General features: G+C 31.4%; 2 protein-coding genes across 2 annotated transcripts; one reads left to right on the top strand and one right to left on the bottom strand.

Moving 5' to 3' along the window:
- Window positions 1–1,476: 1,476 nt before the first annotated feature.
- Window positions 1,477–4,126, top strand: LOC129911726 (uncharacterized). The gene has a single exon (XM_055989600.1). The coding sequence runs from the start codon at window positions 1,845–1,847 to the stop codon at window positions 3,906–3,908; it is 2,064 nt and encodes a 687-aa protein (XP_055845575.1). The 5' UTR covers window positions 1,477–1,844; the 3' UTR covers window positions 3,909–4,126.
- A 2,079-nt stretch (window positions 4,127–6,205) lies between these two features.
- Window positions 6,206–15,744, bottom strand: LOC129910137 (uncharacterized). The gene is made up of 2 exons (XM_055987407.1): window positions 15,222–15,744; window positions 6,206–6,845 (listed from the first exon to the last, which is right to left on the bottom strand). The coding sequence occupies exons 1-2, from the start codon at window positions 15,415–15,417 to the stop codon at window positions 6,238–6,240; spliced, it is 804 nt and encodes a 267-aa protein (XP_055843382.1). The 5' UTR covers window positions 15,418–15,744; the 3' UTR covers window positions 6,206–6,237.
- Between the last annotated feature and the right edge of the window lie 7,584 nt (window positions 15,745–23,328).

Below are 23,328 nucleotides of genomic sequence, written 5' to 3'. Positions count from 1 at the left end.
AAAAAAACATTGGAATTATCATTGTTATGCTCTTTCAAAAGATACGTTATCCTAAAATGTAATCTTAAACCCCAGTTAGGGTTACCACTTTCTCCGATAGTTTGTAGTTTAAAAACATTTCCTTAATTTGATGGCATTTTCATCTAAAATACACGGATATTTTTCTTCACTTCGTGTGTTTTGAATTCGTTGCTAATTTTCATTAATCGTTTAACTTCTAAATTTGACCAATCTCCATTTATTCTCCTGAGTATTTTAAGTACAAAAATTCAAGCAATATCGTATAGTGATAAAAGTTTTTTGTGCAAACATCCGTCGATGTGAACCGATCTATCACCGCTAAATACATTATAATTTGACAAGGGCAACCCTGAAATAAGAAACGTTGTGCATTGTGATTGTGTAGGTCAAATTATAACAATTTGTACGTCCAGCACATTTCATTTTAAAAATGTGCTAAGGTGCTAAGGCTCGCGTGCTTAGTATGTACAATATTATATGATCTTAAACTGATATGAGTCAATATACCTATCGTTTCAGATTTAAATTGTGAGAATTTTAATAAAAATGTAGAAAATATTTAAAGCAAGCCATAATTTCATTAAATTATATTATATGCACTTTATCTTTATTTTAATACTAAATGAGATGATTAACTTGTTGCCAAGCACAGAAGTTCGAAAATAGGGTTTACAAAACCCTTATAGTTAAGCCATAATATTATGGCATAAAGAAATTTGTATTAAATTTTTTCAAGTTTTTCATATATTTGAAACTTAGCAATCTCCAAGTTTACTTACGGGCACATTATTCACTCTGGATTTAGTTTGGATTAGAGTGAATTCTAAATCCAATCGCTTAATTCACTCAAAATAAATTATTAGATTCTCAAGATTTTATTTATAATTTGCTTTTTTATTTTATTTTCCTTTTCAAAATACTTGACACCGTGAAAATGAATTTTACATCGGGATTTATAAAGTTAAACAGGCCTCCAGAGAGGATTAAACATTGGCTTTAAGTAGTGAATATTATGGATTTGGATTTAAATTTCTTTACATCCAGATGTATTTTTAAACTAGTGAATAATATGGCCGTTACAGTAAATGGAACTTTTACATTTATTTTTAGATTAAATAATTTGCCACGACCCCCTTAAAAATCAATTAATATTTTTCCCAGCTGTGAGTTGTTTCCAAGATATTCAGCTTTAACATGGAATGCTTTAAAAATTTTCACGTTGCTCAAACATGACTTAACATTGTCTCTGCACACGTGTTTTATAAAATCCATAATGTGCTCTAAAATTGAGTTCACCTCCACATTCCCTCATTTTCCTGATAACTGATTGGTTTTCTTGATAAAAAGAAACCAAAGAACCACTATTTTGTTATTGAATACAATGAATTGGAGGCGTATTGTGTCAATACCTTTTTAACCCTCTACAGGATTCTCTCTCATCTCTCAATCTCAACAGGTCAGAAACAGAGATTCAATGCTTACAAGTTGCAATAGAAATAAAAAATATAGCCAGCACAGCAGCATAATCTTCTCTACCTGCTGAGATTTTATTCTGACTCTCAACTCAATAGTGTGTGCGAAAAAGCAAACCAAAATCTTGGCCCTCCTGTCCACAGGTTACTCTTTCATTCCCGACTTCTAGTTGTAGTTTAACCATTGACACGTAAAGAACTCTTCGGATATTGTGGATACGTGTTTTTTTTCATTTTTGTCTCATCTGTTTCGTACGAGTATTTGAAAAAAAGTAACGGACAATTTGGGAATCCGGTTTGATTTAGGAGTAATCTGTGTGCAGTGGCACATTTTTATTTTTATTCATTACTATGGAAGAATCTACATTTCAAATGAAAACTTTACAAGACTACGAAGTTATATCGGTAATTGGGAGTGGTGCTTTTGGAACGTGTTTCAAAGTGCGCGATAAAGACAGTGGCGAAATCTATGCCTGGAAGGGTATGGATTATGATGAACTCAGCGAAACAAAAAAAGAATCTTTGATATCAGAAATTAATGTTTTAAGACAACTGAAACATCCAAATATCGTGCAATATCATCATCATATCGTTAATCATGAAACAAAGTCCATATTCATTGTCATGGAATGCTGTGAAGGTGGTGACCTATCACAACTTATCGACAAGTGCCGCAAAGAAAAGTTGCGTTTTGAAGAGAAATACATTTGGAGGATACTTTTTCAAATTTGCAAAGCCTTACAAGTTTGTCATAATAAAATCAAAGAAGGTACAATCCTTCATCGGGACATAAAACCAGCAAACATATTTTTAGACACCGAAGGCAATGCAAAACTTGGAGATTTTGGATTGGCTCGTGTTCTACGAAGAAATGAGAGCTTCGCTGAGACTTTTGTTGGAACACCATACTATATGAGTCCAGAAATTGTCAAGGGATCTAAATACGATCGAAAATCAGATGTCTGGGCTGTGGGTTGTCTTATTTACGAAATGTGCTCCCTTCGTCCACCTTTTAAGGGACGAAAGTTTGAGCAATTATCGAAGAATATTTCTGGAGGAAAGTACAATTGTATTCCTAGTTGTTACTCGAGTGACATGCAAGAAATAATCTCGTTTATGCTTGAGGTGGAAAATGACTCCAGCCCCAGCATCGATATTATTACACGACATCCAGTTTTGATAAGAAATATTGTTGATATTCCAAATGAATTTCCTAAATTAATAACAATCGAGGAAGTCGAAGAAGATTCCAAATGGAAACTGACCTTTACTCCAAGAGAAGATCTCTCCAGCACAGCATTAACTCACTTGACTGTAAATGAAGAAGTTGATAAACATGTAACAGGAGTATCAACACCTGTATTGCGTTCAGAAATATTCAATTCGACTAGAAGACGAATCAATCCTCGAACTCTTAATTGCTCTGATCCAGAGCTTTATGAGAGTATACGTGAAATTGAAACAGAAGGTGAACCCACCATTAAGCCCACAACAAAGGGCTACAGTCCAACGGTTATTACACAGACAATTTTCGAAAAGACACTTCAAGATCGTTTGCATGCTATTCGGGCTCATGAGAGCTTACTTAAACACAGAGAAGCAAATATTCTGGTGCGTGAGAAAAATTTAAATGAACGCGAGAAACGTATTCAAGAAATGGAGAGAAACTTGGAAGCGAAACAAGCAGCAGTGGAACTTATGTCTAAGCGGATAAAGAATGAAAGGAAACCTAAACCTCTTCCTCCTCGTCGGACATTGTCAACACGTAATATTGCTCCAGTTAGAGATTGCAACGATACGTATTGCAGTATTGAACCTAACGATACTGTGCTACCACCAACTGTTGCAAAACTCAACTTTGCAGCTATGCCACCACCAAAATCTCTCGCACGAAAAGTTACCTTTAAATCTCCAAAGAAATTTACAAAATATGACATTGAAAATATTCCACCAGCAGCAACGAATGGTGGACGTGATTCTAAATGCAGTACACTTCGATCTAGTGTATCGTCAAAAACAAGCGAAGAATCTGATGGAGGTCATAGTCATAAAAGAAAATCAATTCTTTCAATTTTTGGTCTGAACAAGGTAAATAAGGATAATAAATCAACAACAAATCAACAAGATCATAAAAGTTCCAATGAGATATTGGATAAATGCCAGCCAGAAGAGTTATCTTCAATGTGGACTTCGGAAAATAAAAAGGCTGCATTCGATATGCTGGCAGCTATGAATGCTGCTGCTGAGAAATTTGGAAGTAATGATGTTGAACAAATTAATTCTAGGAAATGTCGCCAATCAGTACACGAACGAGGAGGTTCATTGAGACGAAGTCAACTTATTCGAAGGTCAGTCATTGGATTATCTACAGGATTGACGAAGCTACCTGATCATGGATCTCGAATAATTGTTTGAAGGTTTTTCATTTTAGTTTGTTTAATCTTTGTATTTGTGTAAAGGCAATAAAAATGTAATTAAGCTTTGTGTGATAGATGGAAATGTGATTTAAGGGATATTCCCAGGTTGTAAAATAAAGAAAAAAGAAAATACATGTTTTAAGGTCATAGTAATTATTGATGTAATTGTGCTTGAATAAAAAGAATTTGTATATTATATAAATGTACCTTTTGAAATGTTCGTTTTTATTTTTTTGTGGACATACGATTGATTGCTTGATTTCAAGATTTAGATTGAAGTCGTCTGTTTATTTCACGCATACAATTTTGAAGGTCTTGCCTCTGACTTTTCTTGCACTAGAGTTTTTAGCTGATCAAGTTTGTTTGGAGGTGGATTGTCGCGAACGCTTTTCTTAAGCATTTGAGTCGTTATATTTGAAAGTGGTATAATGACATTTTGTTTCCTTTCCAAAAAAATGTATTCAATCAAAAACAACAATTTAACGGAATCTTATGCTCAAATATTAAAACGAATAACAAACCCATCTGCAAAATTGCATTTGGAAAAGAGATACCGTTAATTTGCGATTAGTTTAAAAATTTTTTTTTTGCATGGACTTATACCACTTTCAAATATAACGACTCATTTCATAGGTATGTTGAATTTAAACTCACATTTCATGGCTAGTCAATACAAAGAAAATATTCTGAAACGACTTTAGCAATAATAAGGTTGTACATTATTGTGTATCCGAATAAACTTTGTACCAATTGTAGGGCTGATTGGTTCCGCATGCTATTCGAGAATATTAGTCACGTATCTTTGGGCACTCACGTAGGTCGTGTCGCGTTGTGTCGCGTCGTGTCGCGTTGTGTCGCGTTGTGTCGCGTTGTGTCGCGTTGTGTCGCGTTATGTCGCGTTGTGTCGCGTCGTGTCGCGTTGTTAACTCATCGGCGACCACGGGTGCGGGTGAACTGAACAATTTTCGTCAAATGTGTCGTCCTTTTATAGTTTTTTTTCCTAGCTAACTGTTTTCCCCAAAAGATCATTGGATTTGAAACAAAAATATCCGTTTCAAAGGAAATCGACTTTTGACTACCACATGTAAAATTAAAATTTCGACTGACTTGTTGATATCACTGGTCAAAAAGGTTTTTGCCACAAGAACCAAAATATACTTTTCTAGTAGTTTTTGGGGTGCTGAATCCGAATCTGAAGACAGAAAAGTTTGATTGGCCTTCGTTTTTGAAATATTATTTTTATTACCGTTAGAAAATGTCAAAAAACGTAATTTTGGCTGTTTTCGAGGTTATGTTTTTATGTGGGGTAATTCATTGTGAATAAATTTGTAACGTTGCCTATAAAAGCTAGTTTTATTCTTTCAAAAAATGTTTAAATCTTTCCGATATCTCTTTTATTGCCCGAGATATTTAAAATTTAAGTAGCGGTCTTTGAATCAGAAACAACACTGGCCAACCAAATAAAACTTTTTTTGCCACAAGAATCAAAATATACTTTTCTAAAGGTTTTTGGATTGCTGAACTCGAATCCACAATCAGAAAAATTCTATTAGCCTTCGTTCTTGAAATATTACCGTTATAAAATGCAAAAAAGGTTTTTTTTTTATAACGGTTATATTTCAAGAACGCAGGCTAATAGAATTTTTCCGATTAAGGATTTGAGTTCAGCAACTCGAAAACCTTCAGTAAAGTATATTTTGGTTCTTGTGGCAAAAATTCTGTGACCAGAGTGACTTATACTTTAGATTAAGTTTAGTTTCTCTTTGGCTTATTAAATGAAACTTAAAATATCTCGAGTAATAAAAGAGATATCGGGAAAATTTAAACAGTTTTTGAAAGAAGAATATATGTTGCTATAATAACCATTACAAATTTGTTTATAATGAATTACCCCACATAAAAACAGAATCTCGAAAACAAAATGACGTTTTTTAGCATTTTATAACGGTAATATTTAAAAAACGGAGGCCAATCAAATTTTTCTGACTTTCGGATTCAGCACCCCAAAAACTACTATAAAAGTATATTTTGTGGCAAAAAAAAAGTTAAATTTTGTTGAGCAGTGTATTGAGTGAATTTTCAAAAATAGTCAACTTGTTTCATTAGTGTTACACTTTTTTTGTAATACATACTATTACCCTTCGGGTCACTGTGGCGTATGTAGAGCCTTTTTTTAACAATTTTAATGGAAATGCAAATTGTTTTGTTCTTGAGCAATTAATTAGCACTTAAGGGTTAGTAATACTGAAAAAAACTTATACAAATCTGTATAAAATAAGAAAAAGTATTTTGAATTTACATGACTGTTTTATTAACATAAAATAAAATTAGCTTTTTTCTTTAATACTTTGAATCAACTGCAATATTCCCATTTGAAATGTTAAAACTTGACTTTCATTAAAATTTCGCAGCGATGGCAAAACTCCTTTAATAAAAGAGACATGTCGATCTTCTTGTTCCTTAAAACTTATTAAATGTGATGTTTCCGATTCATCGTGGTTGGACCTTGTACTTTGAGAGAATGTAAAAGATGGTGTTGCTTTGTTGTCAAGATTTTCTCTTTGGGTAGGAAATTCGTTTTGCTCTAGCTTTCCTCCAACGCTTTCAGTTTCAGATTGACTATGAATGTCTGAGTCATATGTATATTCATTAGTTATCATTTCTTCCTTCAACGCGTTGTCCTCCATATTATCATCTATATTCAAAATTTCATCTTTAATTTGTATCTCTGAATTTGTAGTTGATTCATCATCAGATTGTATTGTTTTGGGAGTTTTCCGCACCTTATATTTGTTTAATTTTATTCCTTCTTTCAAGAACATTAACTCTCTGTCGTAAAGATATCTCCTGTGTCCTGTTTCTCCTCTCATCCTTCTGACTAAATGTTTTCTCCAACTATCTTTAACATTTCTCCATTTTCTTACGACAGTGGTACCTGGAATAATAAAAAAGATTTATTAACATTTAATAAAAAAATAATTAAGCTCTTTCAATTTTTTATTCAATTTGAAATAAGGATATTTAATTTTAAAGTATGTACATACATATCTACGAAAAAAAATAATTTTGACTGACCCTAAGGTCCAATTTTTCATTACATTACTTTTTTAAAACAATTGTTTATAGAATGATGATAAATAAAAATTAAAAAAAAAGTCAATTGAGTCGAAAATGGTCTTGAAATGGCATTTTTCGCATTTAGGATTATAGAAGAGAGCAGCCACCATCTAAGAAAAGAGGTCGGTTTCATTAAGTATGAACATTTTCTCTCCACATGCACATGAGAAATAGTTTATTATGTTTTTCTTAATTCTCTAGTACAAGTTTTTACTATTTTGTATGCATGTGGCACATTGAAGAGCTCGAAATTCACAGTGTACTTACTGTTACTAGTCAAAAGCGAGATTTTTCTCAACTTTTCTTGTATTACGACCAAGACTAGCGGTACCTGCCATATTACCAAAAGAGAAAAGTTAATATTTTTCAAAAACGGCTCTAACGTTTTTACTTAAAATTTTTTTGTTAACTCCGCAAATACATGTGTTACAATTTTTAAAGTATAAAATATATGTTGGACATTTATTAACGGTACTTGCCATAGAATCGTTCCTTTTTTCTCTTATATCTGAATTTCTCTTAAACTACTAAACCGTTTTGAAAAAAATTACGCAGAAGAGTTAAAGTAACCGTAATATAAAATTAATTCTTATGTCTTATTCTGTGATCTTTCTTTATTAAATAAATGTTATCTTCTTCGCTGGCTATAGGTCTTGTTTCGATTTTATCTAAACTTCTTTGTCGACGTTTCACGTGTGCTTACACGCTTCTTCAGGACTAAGAAAAAAAAAATAAATACTTATAATACAGTAAAATAAGGAGAAAAAAGGGGTAAATCTCGGAATGAATGTTAGTAGAAATTTTTTTTGCTCAATATCTTCCTTTTGCCATTCTATAACATATCTCAAAAGTCTAGAAAAATCTCATGTCCGCTTGTCGCGATTTCAAGGTCAAATCGCGAAATGGAGATTTTCAAAACTAGCAAAAATAGGCTATGGTATTATATACACATATGATACATGATTTCAAGGTATTTTTTAATGATGATTCCAAAAAATCTAAAATCAAGACAATCTGACGTCTCTGGAAAAAGTTATACCTGTTTTTCATCTGTCAACTCATATTATTATAACAGTTGCAAACTTACTGCCGAAAAACCCTTAAAAGTTATGATAGATGAACCAAATTTTGCATGAAGATTTTAGAATCCATCATTATTAAAAATCAAAACAATCCATTACGAAAAATATATATACCTACGAAATAATGGTATTTTTTGATGGAGGGGCAAATTTTAGGATATGCACTAAAGAAGATTCTTGTTCATCTTAGGAATAAGTGCTAATAGGCTAATTTTTTCATTTTAATCTTTGTTTGGATATTCTTTAACTACCCTCAAAAATCTAAAAAAATCTCATGTCCGGAAGTCCCAATTTTCTTGGTTTGAAGATAAGTTGCAGATTTAAAAAAATTGAAAAACTACACTTCAGATATTTGTGTCAGATCAACATGAATAAGGTGCATTACTTTTCAGGGATGGTCAGGTTGACTTGTTTGTGAGTTTTGTTGGAATAAGTGTTAAAAAATACCTTTAAATCATGTCGCTTATGTTGGTATACATATAAAAATTTAAACTTTTCTTATTAATTTTTTAAAATCTGCACCTTATTTTCAAACCAAGAAAATTAGGACTTGCGGACATGAGATTTTTTTAGATTTTTGAGGGTAGTTAAAGAATATCCAAACAAAGATTAAAATGAAAAAATTAGCCTATTAGCACTTTTTCCTAAGATGAACAAGAATCTTCTATAGTGCATATCCCAAAATTTGCCGCTCCATCAAAAAATACCATTATTTCGTAGGTATATATATTTTTTGTAATGGATTGTTTTGATTTTTAATAATGATGGATTCTAAAATCTTCATGCAAAATTTGGTTCATCTACCATAACTTTTAAGGGTTTTTCGGCAGTGAGTTTGCAACTGTTATAATAATATGAGTTGACAGATGAAAAACAGGTATAACTTTTTCCAGAGACGTCAGATTGTCTTGATTTTAGATTTTTTGGAATCAGCATTAAAAAATACTTTGAAATCATGTATCATATGTGTATATAATACCATAGCCTATTTTTGCTAGTTTTGAAAATCTCCATTTCGCGATTTGACCTTGAAATCGCGACAAGCGGACATGAGATTTTTCTAGACTTTTGAGATATGTTATAGAATGGCAAAAGGAAGATATTGAGCAAAAAAAATTTCTACTAACATTCATTCCGAGGTTAAACCCTTATTTGACTGGATTATTATCTTTAATCTTTTGATCTCTTTAACAGCAATTAATTGGAGATCAAAAGATTTAAGATAAGTCTTTTTATTCTATACGTTTTAGCATTTTTTTAGAATTATTTTTTCTTAGTCCTGAAGAAGCGTGTAAGTACACGTGAAACGTCGACAAAGAAGTTTAGATAAAATCGAAACAAGACCTATAGCCAGCGAAGAAGATAACGTTTATGTAATATAAAATGTTTCCAAAATTTTTCATTTTTGGATTTTTAAAAAATATAAATATTAATACCCTATTTTCTTTTTTTGAAATATCGTTTTTAAGTGTATGAATGGCATAGCAATTTTTTTGAAAAATTTTAGAATTTTCTTTTATTTATATGTATAGATTGTTTAAAAAAGCGGCTCCAAAGATTTTCAAATTTGTTTCTCCTTAAAATTCCTTTTCATACAATAAACCAAATAGCATACATTCTTCCTTTCGTCGTCAAAATCTTTTTAAACGGTTTTTAAGTATTTATACAAAATTTCATATTAAAAAAAATCACACTATAATTTTTCGGTGCATTTTTTTTTTTTTCATACATAGCCTAAATATTATACCTACCTTCTTTTGTCGTAAGATTTAATTAAAATTCTTACGAAACTATCACATAAATTAAACGAAAACTGTGGTGAAATCGCCTTACGCGATAGTTGAAAGTCAAAAAAACGATAACTTTGTTCCAAAAATCACCGATTTTGATTATCACTTATTGACTATCGCGTTAGCCGATTTCACCCCTGGTCGCCTGCAAAAAGCACAATTGCTCTAACTCCATAGGATAAGTACCTAAAGGACTTTGAACAATTTTGCTTTCCGCCGGCAATATCTATAGTTTTGATAAATGTGAATAATCTGGGCGTTTACTTAAACGATTCTGTTTCCAAAACGATAAACGTTAAAATCGGTTGAATCTTTAACAAAAAAAAAAAAAAAAAACAAAAAAAAATTGTGACTGGTGAGTCCTGTTAATAATGGTTTAAAAAAATGTATATTTATTTTAAAGACATATTAAAAAATATTTTTATTTATAGGTATATGTTTTTCATTTTAAAAGAACGACATTATTTTTTATTTTCATCAACATTTTTTGAAAATCATTACCGTTTCGACTTAAGTAATTATATCTATTATCGTTTTATGGAAGGTACTGTAAATTTTGGCACACAATTCTAACTACTATTTAAGCAAATCATCAGTCAGTGGCTTGCCACGGAAAAGACAGAAATTCTAAACAGGCAAATATTAAAATCCAAAAGTATCTGAGTGTTTTGGTACGTCAGCTAGCCCAAAACATTGGCTTTTGTTTGATTTGATCGCTTTTCGCGCGATTATTCAGCTTTCAAAGAAATAAAGTCAAATCGAGAAACGTTTTGAAACAATAAAAAAACGTTATTCTCTCACAAAGAAACAATTTTCTTTTCTCTAAAGGCATTTCCATTTTATTTTGTAGCTTTTATGGCAGACTATCTGAATACAAAATGTATGACTCGTATAATTAAGTACTAGCTTACCCGTGCGAGACTTCTCGCATGCTTAAATAAAAAGAAAGTATAGGTAGGTAGGTACAAATGTAAATGCAGAGTGTGTTTTTTAAAAAGTCGAGAATTACTAAAAAACTCCTGTTTATCCCATTTAAAATACATTGGATTAGCCCCAGTTTAAGTTAAACAGCTATGAATATGGCACATTAAATTTAGCAATTCTAGGTTCCCTAAGTTGTACATACATTTTATAATTAACTCTATTTCAAACAGGTTGCCGCAACTAATATCTCAAACTTGGTCAATTTGAAGAACTTGAACCGATGTTGAATCATGCATTCACCAACTTAAATCGTCAATAAAAAAATTGTTGAACGTAAGGTTTCTGTCTGATTCTTACATACGACAATTTTTCCTTTGACGATTTTTCTTTGCTGTTGTATTGGGCTTTTCCAAAAATTATCTTAGACCCATTTAATTCACACTCCATTAAATTTTATATCGCTATTCAAAAGTGGAAATTTTAAAATTCGTATCTACCTACGTGATTTCATAGTTTTTCATTTTTAATAGCCACTTATCATATTTTAGCCTAGGAAGTACCTAAACGGACCTAACACCCCTATTACGATTGTCAACTATCAATTGATTGTTGATAAATACTGAAATTTGATGTTTTAAAATCGAAATGGGGGAAAACTGGTCATTTTTTTAATGGATCTTTTCAGTTACATTTCACGGTTAGCATCATTCTTCGTTTTCAAATTTTTTTCAAAGCAAATAAGAGATCGATTTTTTTTTTAACAACTATAAATTCTTTGCTTCCGGCTACAAAGAGGTTAAGTCACAAAATTGCACTTTCGGGTTTTGATGAAAAGAGAATAAGCTCTTTTATTTGGTATCAAAAACATAAATTTAGAGTAACTCTTTCTTATAAAAATAAGAGGATCAATGCTCAAAAATTCAACGATTTTCAACTTCAATCGGTTTTTCTGGTAAACTATCATTTATGTAAGTCCTTTTTACCCAGGGGCAAAGAATTGATAGTTGACAATCGTAATAGGGGTGCAACACTTACGCCCCTATAGCACGCAAAGAGCAAATGAAGGGTACAGGGGAAAAACGGCACATGTCCACTTTTTGTCAAAAATAAACGAATGATGAGGTCTTTGTAGTATTTACTGACCACTATCTGATGGCATCCTTACTTTTATAAAACAAATTTAAGCCTTGCTGAAAAAGTAAATAAATTGTGTGCTTTAAGTACTAAGTTGTATGGAGAACAAAATTTAAAAATGCATTTTTCTCGAAATGAGTTGGAATGGACTTGTGCTGTTTTTCCCCTGGAGCCTTCAAATATTCCGGCCTTTTTCTTATGTACATTATGTATATACTATATATGTACATACATAGGTACACTTCCTAGACTTTTCCTGGCAAATGAAATGTTCCTACGGAATATGTTCACACATATATGTACTTACAAAAAATCTTGAAAAAAAACCATAGGTGTGTTTTTTTGTTTATCTATATTGATTTTTGAAATCCATGCAAATATTTGGCACCACTGTACATAAACTGTCTGTCAGAAAAGTCGCTTTTGTTTTTTTAATATTAACTCCGCAGTGGAAGGCCATTACATCCATGATGGATGCAAACAAATTTTTTCACAAAAAAAAAAAAAAACAAAAACCATAGCATGGCATCCATTTTGGATTCAAAAAATTTCACAAAAAACCAAAAATCAAAACTGACAGTTCTGATTCTGAAAAAAAACAGAATTTCTCTTCTGGTTTTAAAAACAGAATCAGAAGCAGAATCACTCACACATTCATAGATTTAAATGTTAGCAGTACAAAAACAAATGAAGTTTGGCGCGATTACACATATATGTGGCACATGTAAAACTTCAGATTCTTCGGAATAAAAAAAATTGGGATTCTGAATCGAAGAACAATTCCGGATTGCCAATTAAAAACGCCATTAAACGTTTGTTATTGTTTTGTTTCTGGCGGTGTTTTTTTTTTCATAAAGGGAAATTCCAAAAACTATCTTTGTCTTTGTCTTTTCCTTTTCTAATTTGACATATCTCGGCATGGAAAATGTAAACAAAAAACATATTGTCACACACACTTACAACAAACACTGTGTGTTCGAAATCATTTGACCACAAAAACTTTTATATTTCGCGATTGTTTTCAAATTTAAAGTTTTTATTTCCGATTAATTAAAAAAAAATAATTAATTTTACATATTTATTTTGTAAAACACGAACTAAATTCACAAAACTCTATCACAATTCGCGCCTCCTTTTGTTTGTTTATGTCTTCACCATCCCAGCTATAGCTGTAAATTTTTTTTTCTGTTTTCTTTTGACTATTTTCTTATACTGACAATCGTTGGAAGTTCCCCACTGAACTTATTCCAAAGATCCTGTCAGCGATGAACACTTCCACTTTCCAATCATTTTGGAAACATCTTATGTAGAAGTGTTCAATGATCTGAAAGAATAATTAAAATAAAGGTAGGACCGCACTTGATGTTGAAGGAACTACGCTAAGTACACCAAAGTAAAAAATAAGCAAAATATTTTGTATCTTTCATTGGTTATCGGAACTACACTATGTGGAATATAATTATTCCTATCAAAATATCGTATTATGTGATAAATGAATAAAATAAATCAATTATTTGTATTTGACGAATTCGACGGAAGAAATAGCCCAACTTTCTACTTTTTCATCTGTCGTATCCTTTGACATTGGTTGTCAACAATAGATCAGTTCGATTTTCTGTTTCGGAGTGCAGACCGGGGAATTTCAGAGCTAAGAACTGTGTTCTTTTCTTTTCTGATTTTATGAATTGTGAACTTTAGTTGTTTATTTGTGAAGAAAATGTAATAAAAGTAACATTTAATGATATATCTAATAAATTATATCAATTAAATACTAAAATTCTGTTGTAGAGTTCAATTTTATTATGCCAAAGTCATATCTACAAATGATAATCTGTTATTAAAAATTGTTTTTAACTGAAGAGCAAGAACATACATAAAGTCTAGTAGCGTATTTTATTTTATTAAAAAAAAAAAAGAACAACGATAATAGTTAACAATTTCTTGCATCAGAACTTCCTTAGTGCACATTCATCGAGAAAATATCGAACACACCTTGGAATTTAAAGTGAGCTGTCAAAAAGCAATCCGTCATGCAACGTATTCTTTGGGTCACCCCTTTCTGTCCCATCCTTCAATTTCAACGGATTGATTGACACAACGGGTGGAACGGATTCTATGGGTTAACCATTAACCATTAACCATTCAAAATGAAATAGTTTACGAAAATATCTCATTTGGATTTTAGTGAAAACATGATATAAGGCACTTAAATACAAAATAAAACTTTTGAGTGATCTTTTTTTTACGGAGGTTGACTACCCAGAACCTCAAAAGTTGGCATTTTTAATTTGTGTTCCAAAAATTAAATAAAAATGTATAACTAATGTTACATGTAACAGGGCTGTTTAGGTACTGCCTAAAACAGAAATAATTCTCCTTTTTTCAACTTTTTTAACCCAATTCCTGTTTGATTAGACTGAAACTGTGTAGTTTTTTTTTTACAAAAAAGAGAGCCCCTCTTGCAAATTTCTGCCCAAAAATTTCTTGGGACAAAAGTCTGAAATCTTTCAAAAGCTAGTGCCTTCTTTTTTTCTTTTAATAAATGATAATTTTGTCCTAAAAGAGTTTGCGTACTTTTGCACAATTTTTTCTTTCTCTGAGAGGATTTCATCCCCACTTCTAAAATTTGACAGGTTTCATATTTTTGTCCAAACTTATCTGCAATTTGTTTGTACATACATAATAATGCTTAAAATGTTAACCATCAGAATTTTTAAGCAAATCGGAGAATTTACTCGCCTAATGAACGCCCCTGATGATACGAACTAATGATATACGAACACCCCTAATGTGAACAGGAACACGCCATGTCAAACATTTCCAGATTCATTGGAAAGTGATAAAAAGTCATTTTAAAATTCATTTTGGCTGGAATATTATTTTTTAAACAAATTAAGATTTCTTAAAAATTATAAACATTTATATATTTATATTTTGCCAGATTCTGGCGGCAGAAATTCGCCTTTTTTTAAGATATAATTTATTAAAATCTGTTCGGTGTAAGTCCAGGAAAAGGGTGTTCGACAACCGTAATAATATATATGATTTGAGAAACATATAAATAGTTAATTTAACTTTAAACGCACCCGGTTTATCTAAAACAAATGATTTATCCTAAATAATATGCAGCAGCTGTATATTATTATATTATAATACATAATAAATATGTATATCCATAATTTCATACATATTGAAACAACCCTCTCTCCTAAATGTCTACATCTACATACTACCTACATAAACACGTTCAAATTCTATACTTACGATATGCTTTTCTCTCTGCTACAGGCATTGTGGTATATTCCTTGTTGTATTCTGAACAAATTTCATCCCAAGCTTCGAGGGTTGCATTTTTGTGTTTAAATAATTCCAAATGATGATCCCATATAACCGGTCTTTTTTCGACTAAAGGAATTATTTCTTGGATGTTTACAGTTTTTTTGTCTTCGTTCTCGGTCATTATGGAAATAGTTAAGTACACTCAGTTTTTTTAATTTTTAAAACAAAATGCACACGTGTAGGTATAATATATAATTGTCTTCTTGCGTGGAACGTGGATTCGCCGCTGACAAATGATTGTGACTGAAATCAAGTAGGTATACTAAAAAAGATTGCGGTTGTCAAGCGGCATGCGGCAAATGCTCTCTCTCACTTATGCGGTGGTTGACTCTTGCCGGTCGGCTGATATCGACCGCTTTTTGTTGTTGGATGTGTGTTGTACAGTTGTGTGTTTTTGTGCTTGTAGTAGTTTTATTTTTCGTGCGGTTGTCTTTACCTGACACTTTATTTACCATTAACAACTCATTTCTCTTGTCAAAAAACATATTTAGATATATTTTTATTATGTATAGGTAGGTACCAAGTAAACAGTTTTTCTGTGATTTTTAATAATGTATCGGTAATCGGTTCGTGTTCGTGTGTCAATTAATTTAGGTCTTCATGAAATAAAGTATGTAGGCAGGGGCGGATCCAGAATTTTTGTGTGGGGGGGGGGGGGGGGTACAAGGGACGGATTGGCAAACAAAATCAACAATAACAGTTAGAAATAAAGTGAAGTATCATACGACTGACAAGCAGCGAATTTTAACGAAGCACAGTGCGGTATTTTGGGTATTTTGGTCTAAAACCTGGCCAAAACTATTTTGGCACATTTTCCACATCAAATAGGTCGAAATGACAAAAAAGTTATTCGGAAGGAAAAATTTTCATTTTCTTGTTACAGCAAAAGCCACTTAAGTGCTTACCCATTACCTCCCGATTAGCCGGGAGAAAAAAAAATATAAAAAATCATAAAATGCATGTAAAATCCTGTGCTATAAGTTAGTGATCTATTCCTTATTTTTTGACTTAAGTTGTTTCATCAAAAAGTTTTTGAGAAATTGAGTTTTAAAGATGAAAATTTAGAACAAAAAAATGTTTACGCTTTTTAATTGACTTTGTATAAAATTTTGCAATATCATGGACATATTTATACCATTATTTAATGACCTAGTAGTTTTTAGTCAAATACTAAAGACTTCATTCTAATAAATATTAAAGTTCTAAAAGAATAACAAAAAAAATCTGAAACATACTTTTTTCCGCGAAACCAGTTTTTTTTTTTTTTTTTATTTGCATTAAAATTTTTTTATATCTCAAGAATATTGTGTTCAAATTGTAGGGTTATTGGAGCCAAATTGACCAAGTTATTTTAATAATTCGCTTACGAACGTTTTAGTCCAGAGTTCAAAACTTTTAATCGTTCTCCCCACAACTAATGTTTTCAAAGCCGGTGCCCCTCATAACTTCAAAACTACTGCACCGATTCTTTTGAAATTTGAAACACTATTTTTTTGACATATTTTTCAAGGTATCCCTGGAGAAATTTTCTCAATAACATAATATTTATAAAAATATATAAGTAAGGATCGCTTTTGAGGAGTTTTTTTTCAAGGGGTCTTTATTTTCGGGGTGCAATTTTGGGCAAACTTCTGAAATGCAAGTTTGTTCTACATATCCAGCAGTTCAATAATATATAGGCAATGTTGTGGAGTGTTGAGCTATTTTTAATACACTAATGTAAAAAAAAAAACAACGAAAAAAGTGCAACATTTTTAATTGTGTACTTTAAAGGCATTACTGCCATAATCTCGTAAAGGCCCTAACTACATTTTTCTTACTTCTGAGTTATAGAGGGAAACAGTAAATATAATATCGCAATTTGCATATAAAAATGAAAAAAATCAAAAATATGTACATTTTGAATTTTCTGACGTGATTGAAGACCTAGGCTAAAAAAATAAATGAGGATAAATCAGAGACAATACCCTAACTCCGAATATGCAAAAAAATCAAAATCGAAATTTTGTAGTTAGGGCCTTTACGAGATTATGGGCAGAATAGTGTAGCAAAACAAACTTTTTTTTCGATCAAACAAACTTTTTGATAGGCCGATACTTAATCGTTGTAGTGTGCGCACTTTCATACATTTTCATTCTGATTAATAGACCGAATAAACTGTTGGCCGATAGAAAGTTTGTAGTGTGCGGGGGCTCTTAAAATCGCTAGTTGTCTTCTTTGTAATAATAATTAAATTTTTTAAGGAATGTAAAAATTGTAAAAATTATATTTAGAAATACTAAGGCCATTTGCTGAATTTGCTTTATAAGAATTTAAATTTTGAACTCCAAAGGTAATATGTTGGTATGTCATTTAATATAATAAATTACTTTAAGGGAAAGAAGTTTTTTCAATGGTAAACAAATATTTGTGTACCTATACAATACAGAGTGTTCAAAAATTAATGGTTAGAAATAATAATGATGAAATACCATTACGTGGCCTCACCTCGAGTATCGTAACTTGTTGATGTCGGTTCATAACGGTTAAAATTGAATGTAGTACGTAGAATTTCGACCATGTTCGTAATTTATTTTTTTTTTTGTTAACAATTCGTTCGTACCTATATACATAATGTGTTGAATAAAAAAAAATACTTTACTATTTCCAACTACATATTGGCCAATGTCATTAACAATCCTTACGAATCCTAAAAATAAAAAACAATTGTGGGAACAAAATAATTGCTTCAAAGTAGGGGTTTCAAAAATGTCACAAGATTGATGAAAAACCGTTATAATTTGAGATGAATAAGTAACGAAATCATAAGAGGTAATTTACATAGTTTTTCATCGATTTTAGCTTGCATTTTTACCTTTGGGATTACTTTGTATATAATCATCCGAATTCCTTGTTGGATTGTTAATCCAGGTTACATTTTTTAACGAATCCCTAACTATTTATGGCCATACACTTACCTAGCTTTTTTATGTACAAAATTCCCGATCCACAAGAAATATTTCCTTTTTTTTAAAATTTGATACTTACTTTATAAATGCGGTCTTACCCCAGCCTTCCAGCATCCGTTTTCCTCCGATTCACTATACTCATAACACTGGTCAACAAGGTTTTCAATATAAATAAAAAATATACTTTTCTATAGGCTTTTGATAAGCTGAACTCGAATCTGAAATTAGGAAATTTTGATTGGACTCCGTTTTTTGAAATATTACCGTTAGAAAATGCCAAAAAACGTCATTGTGGCTGTAAAGGTGCATATAAAAACTAATTGTATTCTTCCAAAAAATGTTTAAATCTTTCCGATGTCTCTTTTACTGCCCGAGATATTTAAAATTTAAATAATCAATTGGAAATAAACCCAAAATTAAGAAAATAATAAATTTTATCATATTTTTATACATAAATACGGAGATAAGCAAAGCTAAAGTTAAATGTATTTTAAAAAGTACAGTGGGATCATACATACATTTTTCCTTCAAGTACTTTGAATGGATTTTATAACTATCCCCAGTATAAATTTGTATGAAAAACTTTTCCAAAATTTTGGTGCTGTCCTAGAACAAGTCGATAACAATGCGGAAGTAGGAAAAGCTTATAGTTGGCTCAGGGTAATTACGCCCATTTTTATGGGGCTTATGACCTAGTCAAGTCCCACTCAAGTGGGACATTAGTCCCAAATAGAAAATTCGATTTTGAACTTATGTCCGACCTAATTGGGACATCAGTCCGTACCAGAATTTTATGGAGTTATACTCCACCAAGCATATTTGTTTTCAAAAGGTATCCAACAAAAGGATTCTTTAATTCCAGATTTCACAAATGCAAAGGAACTTTGCATACAACCAACTTCGCACCTACCCCATATCCAATAGTGCGTCCAAGCAGGGGTTGCGGGGAAGCATGCCCTCTTTCCCCTCCTAAACATATTTCACTAATACTGAGTGCAAGCACTGTATAATATGTAAGCAACAATGGTGTGTAAACAATGGTGGACACACTATAGGATTTGTTGTTTGTGCGAGGTTATGTCCCTGGGCCTTATATCCCTGATTTCTTGACCATTGGGTAGTATGACAGATGAAGAAGACATTGATGATGACAACATAAAAATAATAGAGCTACGGCTACCGTAATGTTCGACTTAAAATTACAAAAGCACTAACACTCCAATACCTCAAAAATCGCATTATAGAGAGCGCTAGACAACAGTTTCTTTAAAAAAAAACTGCCTAATCAACTAAAGTGTCTCAAATGTCATTTATGGTTAAAATGATGCTGTTGAATGTGCGATGTTGCACTATGCATTGCGAAAGAGTGTTTTGACAATTCTAATATTTATGAAAATTAATATGGTATGCATGATCCCATTGTACTAAAAAAAGTACACCCCCATAACTCCTTACCAACAATTTTTCTTTCTATATACACTTCGCGTCACTTGAATAGAAACAACATTTTTTCTTTAGAAAATAGCTATTGGCGCTTTGGTGAGGTAACTTAGTAGATTTTTGGTTTTGCATTTTCAAAGAGGAACTTTTAACAAACAATGTTGTAAAAACGAAAAACCCAAAACAGAAACCGTATGGCTACTAGTTGCGTTTTTTCGCATTACTTCACAAAAAACAGTGTTTTTTTTGCGTCACTTGAATAGAAACAAGCTCTTAAATTAGATAAAAACGATGAAAAATCATGGAAAACACTAATTATAGTAAAGCAATATTAAGCTTTGACATTATTTGCACATTATAACCAATTATGGGCTACGAGGTACCAATAGGCACCACTGAAAATACATAAATAGAATTTAACATTGAAAATGCACTTCTACTGTACACAATCGTGGACCTAATTGGAGAAAGTGATAAAAGTGTTTGGTAACTTCTTACAAATTAAGAAAATCACATTTTCTACAATTTAAGGATTGAATAAGTGAAATAAACTTTCGTTTTTATCCGGAATGCATCAGTTTTGTTTTTATTGCGTTGTTTTTTTCTTGAACTATCCTTGTGCAATCTCTAAGACGGTTGTTCTTCCACGTTCCCAGGGGCGGATCCAGGATTTTTTTCTGGGGGGGGCACAAGGGACGGATTGGCAAAAAAAAACAGCAATAACAGTTAGAAATAAAGTGAAGTACCATACGACTGACTAACAAGCAGAAAATTTTAACGACCCACAGTGGTCTAAAACCTGGCCAAAAATATTTAGGCACATTTCCCACATCAAATAGGTACCAAATGACCAAAAAGTTATTCGGAAGGAAAAATTTTCATTTTCTTGTTACAGTAAAAGCCACTTAAGTGCTAACCCTCTTACTCCTGGATTAGCCGGAAGAAAAAAAATATAAAAAATCAGAAAATGCACGTACAATTCTGTGCTATATTAAAGTTAGTAATCTATTCTTTGTTTAATTTTTTGACTTAAGTTGTTTCACCAAATAGATTTTGAGAAATTAAGTTTTAAAGATGAAATTTTGAAAAAAAAAAATGTTTACGTTTTTTAATTGATTTTGTATAAAATTTTGCAATATTATGGACATAATTATACCATTAGTTAATGACCTAGTAGTTTTTAGTCAAATACTAAAGACTTCATTCTAATAAATATTAAAGTTCCTAAGAATAACAAAAAAACTGAATCCTACTTTTTTGCCGGGAAACCCAGTTTTTTTTTTTTTATTTGCATTAACCTTTTGTAACCCAAGGTCTTAAATTTAAAAATTAATAAGTCAATCGATTGGCCTTTATCTTTAATAAAACACGTATTTTTTAAAAATTCAATAAAGTCATTATTTACTTAGTTATTTCGATATTTTGGGAGTAAAAAAAAGTTTAAATAATTTATTTTTACATAAAAATTCAAAAATTCAAGCAAAAAACTATCTAATATTAATTTTTAGGCACTTTCCTAAAATCCAAAAATAAAACCCCGTGGGGTTTACTAACAAAAACTATTTTTTTTCTGAATTTCGTAGTTTTTATACAAATTTGTTTATTTTCAAAAAAAGCCCAACTTTCAACATTAACTGTCAATTAAAAACTATTGGTGCTATTTATTAGAAATTTGAAGTACTATTTCGATAAAGCAATACTTAAAGATTATAATATTAGAAGCTTCAAAAGAAAAAAAAATAGTTTGTAGAGCTTTTTTGCAATCTTTTTCGGTTTGTTACAGAAATGTCACATGGGGCTACAAGGGGTTAAATTGTTTTATACCTCAAGAATATTGTGTTCAAATCGTAGGTCTCTTGGAGCCAAATTGACCAAGTTATAAGTATTTTAATACTACATTTAGGAACGTTTTAGTCTTTTAGTCCAGAGTTCAAAACTTTAAATCGTTATCCCCACAACTAATGTTTTCAACGCCGGTGCTCCTCATAACTTCAAAACTACTGCACCGATTCTTTTGAAATTTGGAACACTATTTTTTTTACATATTTTTAGAGGTATAACTGGAGAAACGTTCTCAATAAAATAATATTTATAAAAATCTATAAGGAAGGGTCGCTTTTGAATAGTTTTTTTTCAAGGGGTCTTTATTTTCGGGGTGCAAACTTGGGCAAACTTCTGAAATGCAAGTTTGTTCTACATATATTGCAGTTCTATAATGTATAGTTTATGCAATTTTGTGACGTGTTCCGCTATTTTAAAAACACTAATGTTGAAAAAAAACAACGAAAAAAGTGCAAATTTTTTAACCCCTCTGTATGAAAAAATAGAGTTGCATATAGGTACAATTATTTTTTTTATATCATTCAATGTCATTCGATGTCCATATCAAAATTTTTCACCAAAATCACTTTGAAAATTCACTTTTTTTTAAATCGAAAAATCGTTTATTTATTTGTGAGGTGGAGCTTTTCATGGGAAAGGGATGAAACAATCAACAAAATTCGCATTTTCAGCCAGAAATAGACAAGAATTTTACTCAAGTTCTTTCTGTTATTATTCATATATTTTTAAAACTCTTATAGTTTGATTTCCTTTAAGTATGAACTTTAAGTTCTGGGGGGGGCACGTGCCCCCGTGCCCCCCCCTAAATCCGCCTATGCACGTTCCTAAACTTGCCAAGAGCTTCTACCATTATTTCTTTGTAAAAGTTAGCATCTGTTTTTGAAGCGTGAAGCTTCAATTTTGCTATTGCACATCCTAAAAACAAAGCGTATTACTATAACACATTTTAGTGCCCTTTATTGGCGATGCGATAAAGGTTATTCTTTTATAAACCAATGAAATAGGGCTAATATTAACGTGGTCCATCTGAGTTGGTATGTTTTCCTTTAAAAAACCACTCTTTACCTCACTACTTTTCAATTCGAATGCAACTATAAAATAGTTAACTTTTTTGTAATCTTAGAAGAACTTAAAATGTTGTTATTTTGCATTTTGAGGCTTTTTTAATGTTGTGCACCTTTTAAAACTTCCAGGATGGAACAAACCAACACGTTTCCATCGCACTAACACCACGTTTTTGACCGATTTTAGCGGCAAAGTGAAGAAAATTGCAGCTAGTTTTTAAGTTATTTTTTTCTCTGCTCGTGACTTGGGTCTCACCTGTCTTATTTTTTGATTTGATCACTAGTTTACGATATTTTAAAAATTATCTCATCCAAATTTGGCAAATTTTCCAATATCTTTCTCGATTTTGCATAGTGCAGGTGCATTTCCAATGTTAGCTGCTATTTATGCATTTTCTGTGGTGCCTATTGGTAGCTCGTAGCTCATAATTGGTTATAATGTGCAAATAATGTCAAAGCTTAATATTGCTTTACTATAATTAGGGTTTTCCATGATTTTTCATCATTTTTATCTAATTTAAGAGCTTGTTTCTATTCAAGTGACGCAAAAAAAAACACTGTTTTTTGTGAGGTAATGCGAAAAAACGCAACTAGAAGCCATACGGTTTCTGTTTTGGGTTTTTTGTTTTTACAACATTGTTTGTTAAAAGTTCCTCTTTGAAAATGCAAAACCAAAAATCTACTAAGTTACCTCACCAAAGCGCCAATCGCTATTTTCTAAAGAAAAAATGTTGTTTC

This window comes from Episyrphus balteatus, chromosome 2 (genome assembly GCF_945859705.1).
Source record: "Episyrphus balteatus chromosome 2, idEpiBalt1.1, whole genome shotgun sequence".
NCBI classification, from domain to species: domain Eukaryota; kingdom Metazoa; phylum Arthropoda; class Insecta; order Diptera; family Syrphidae; genus Episyrphus; species Episyrphus balteatus.
Note: the sequence above shows the minus strand (reverse complement) of the source record. Positions and strands in the feature narration are given on the sequence as shown.

Bases quoted from the DNA above. Each gene is read 5' to 3' on its own strand.
- LOC129911726 (XM_055989600.1), top strand. From the start codon at position 1,845: ATGGAAGAATCTACATTTCAAATGAAAACTTTACAAGACTACGAAGTT.
- LOC129910137 (XM_055987407.1), bottom strand. From the start codon at position 15,417: ATGACCGAGAACGAAGACAAAAAAACTGTAAACATCCAAGAAATAATT. The intron at 6,846-15,221 runs GTAAGTATAGAA...TTATTATTCCAG, and splicing joins AGCAGAGAGAAAAGCATATC to GTACCACTGTCGTAAGAAAA.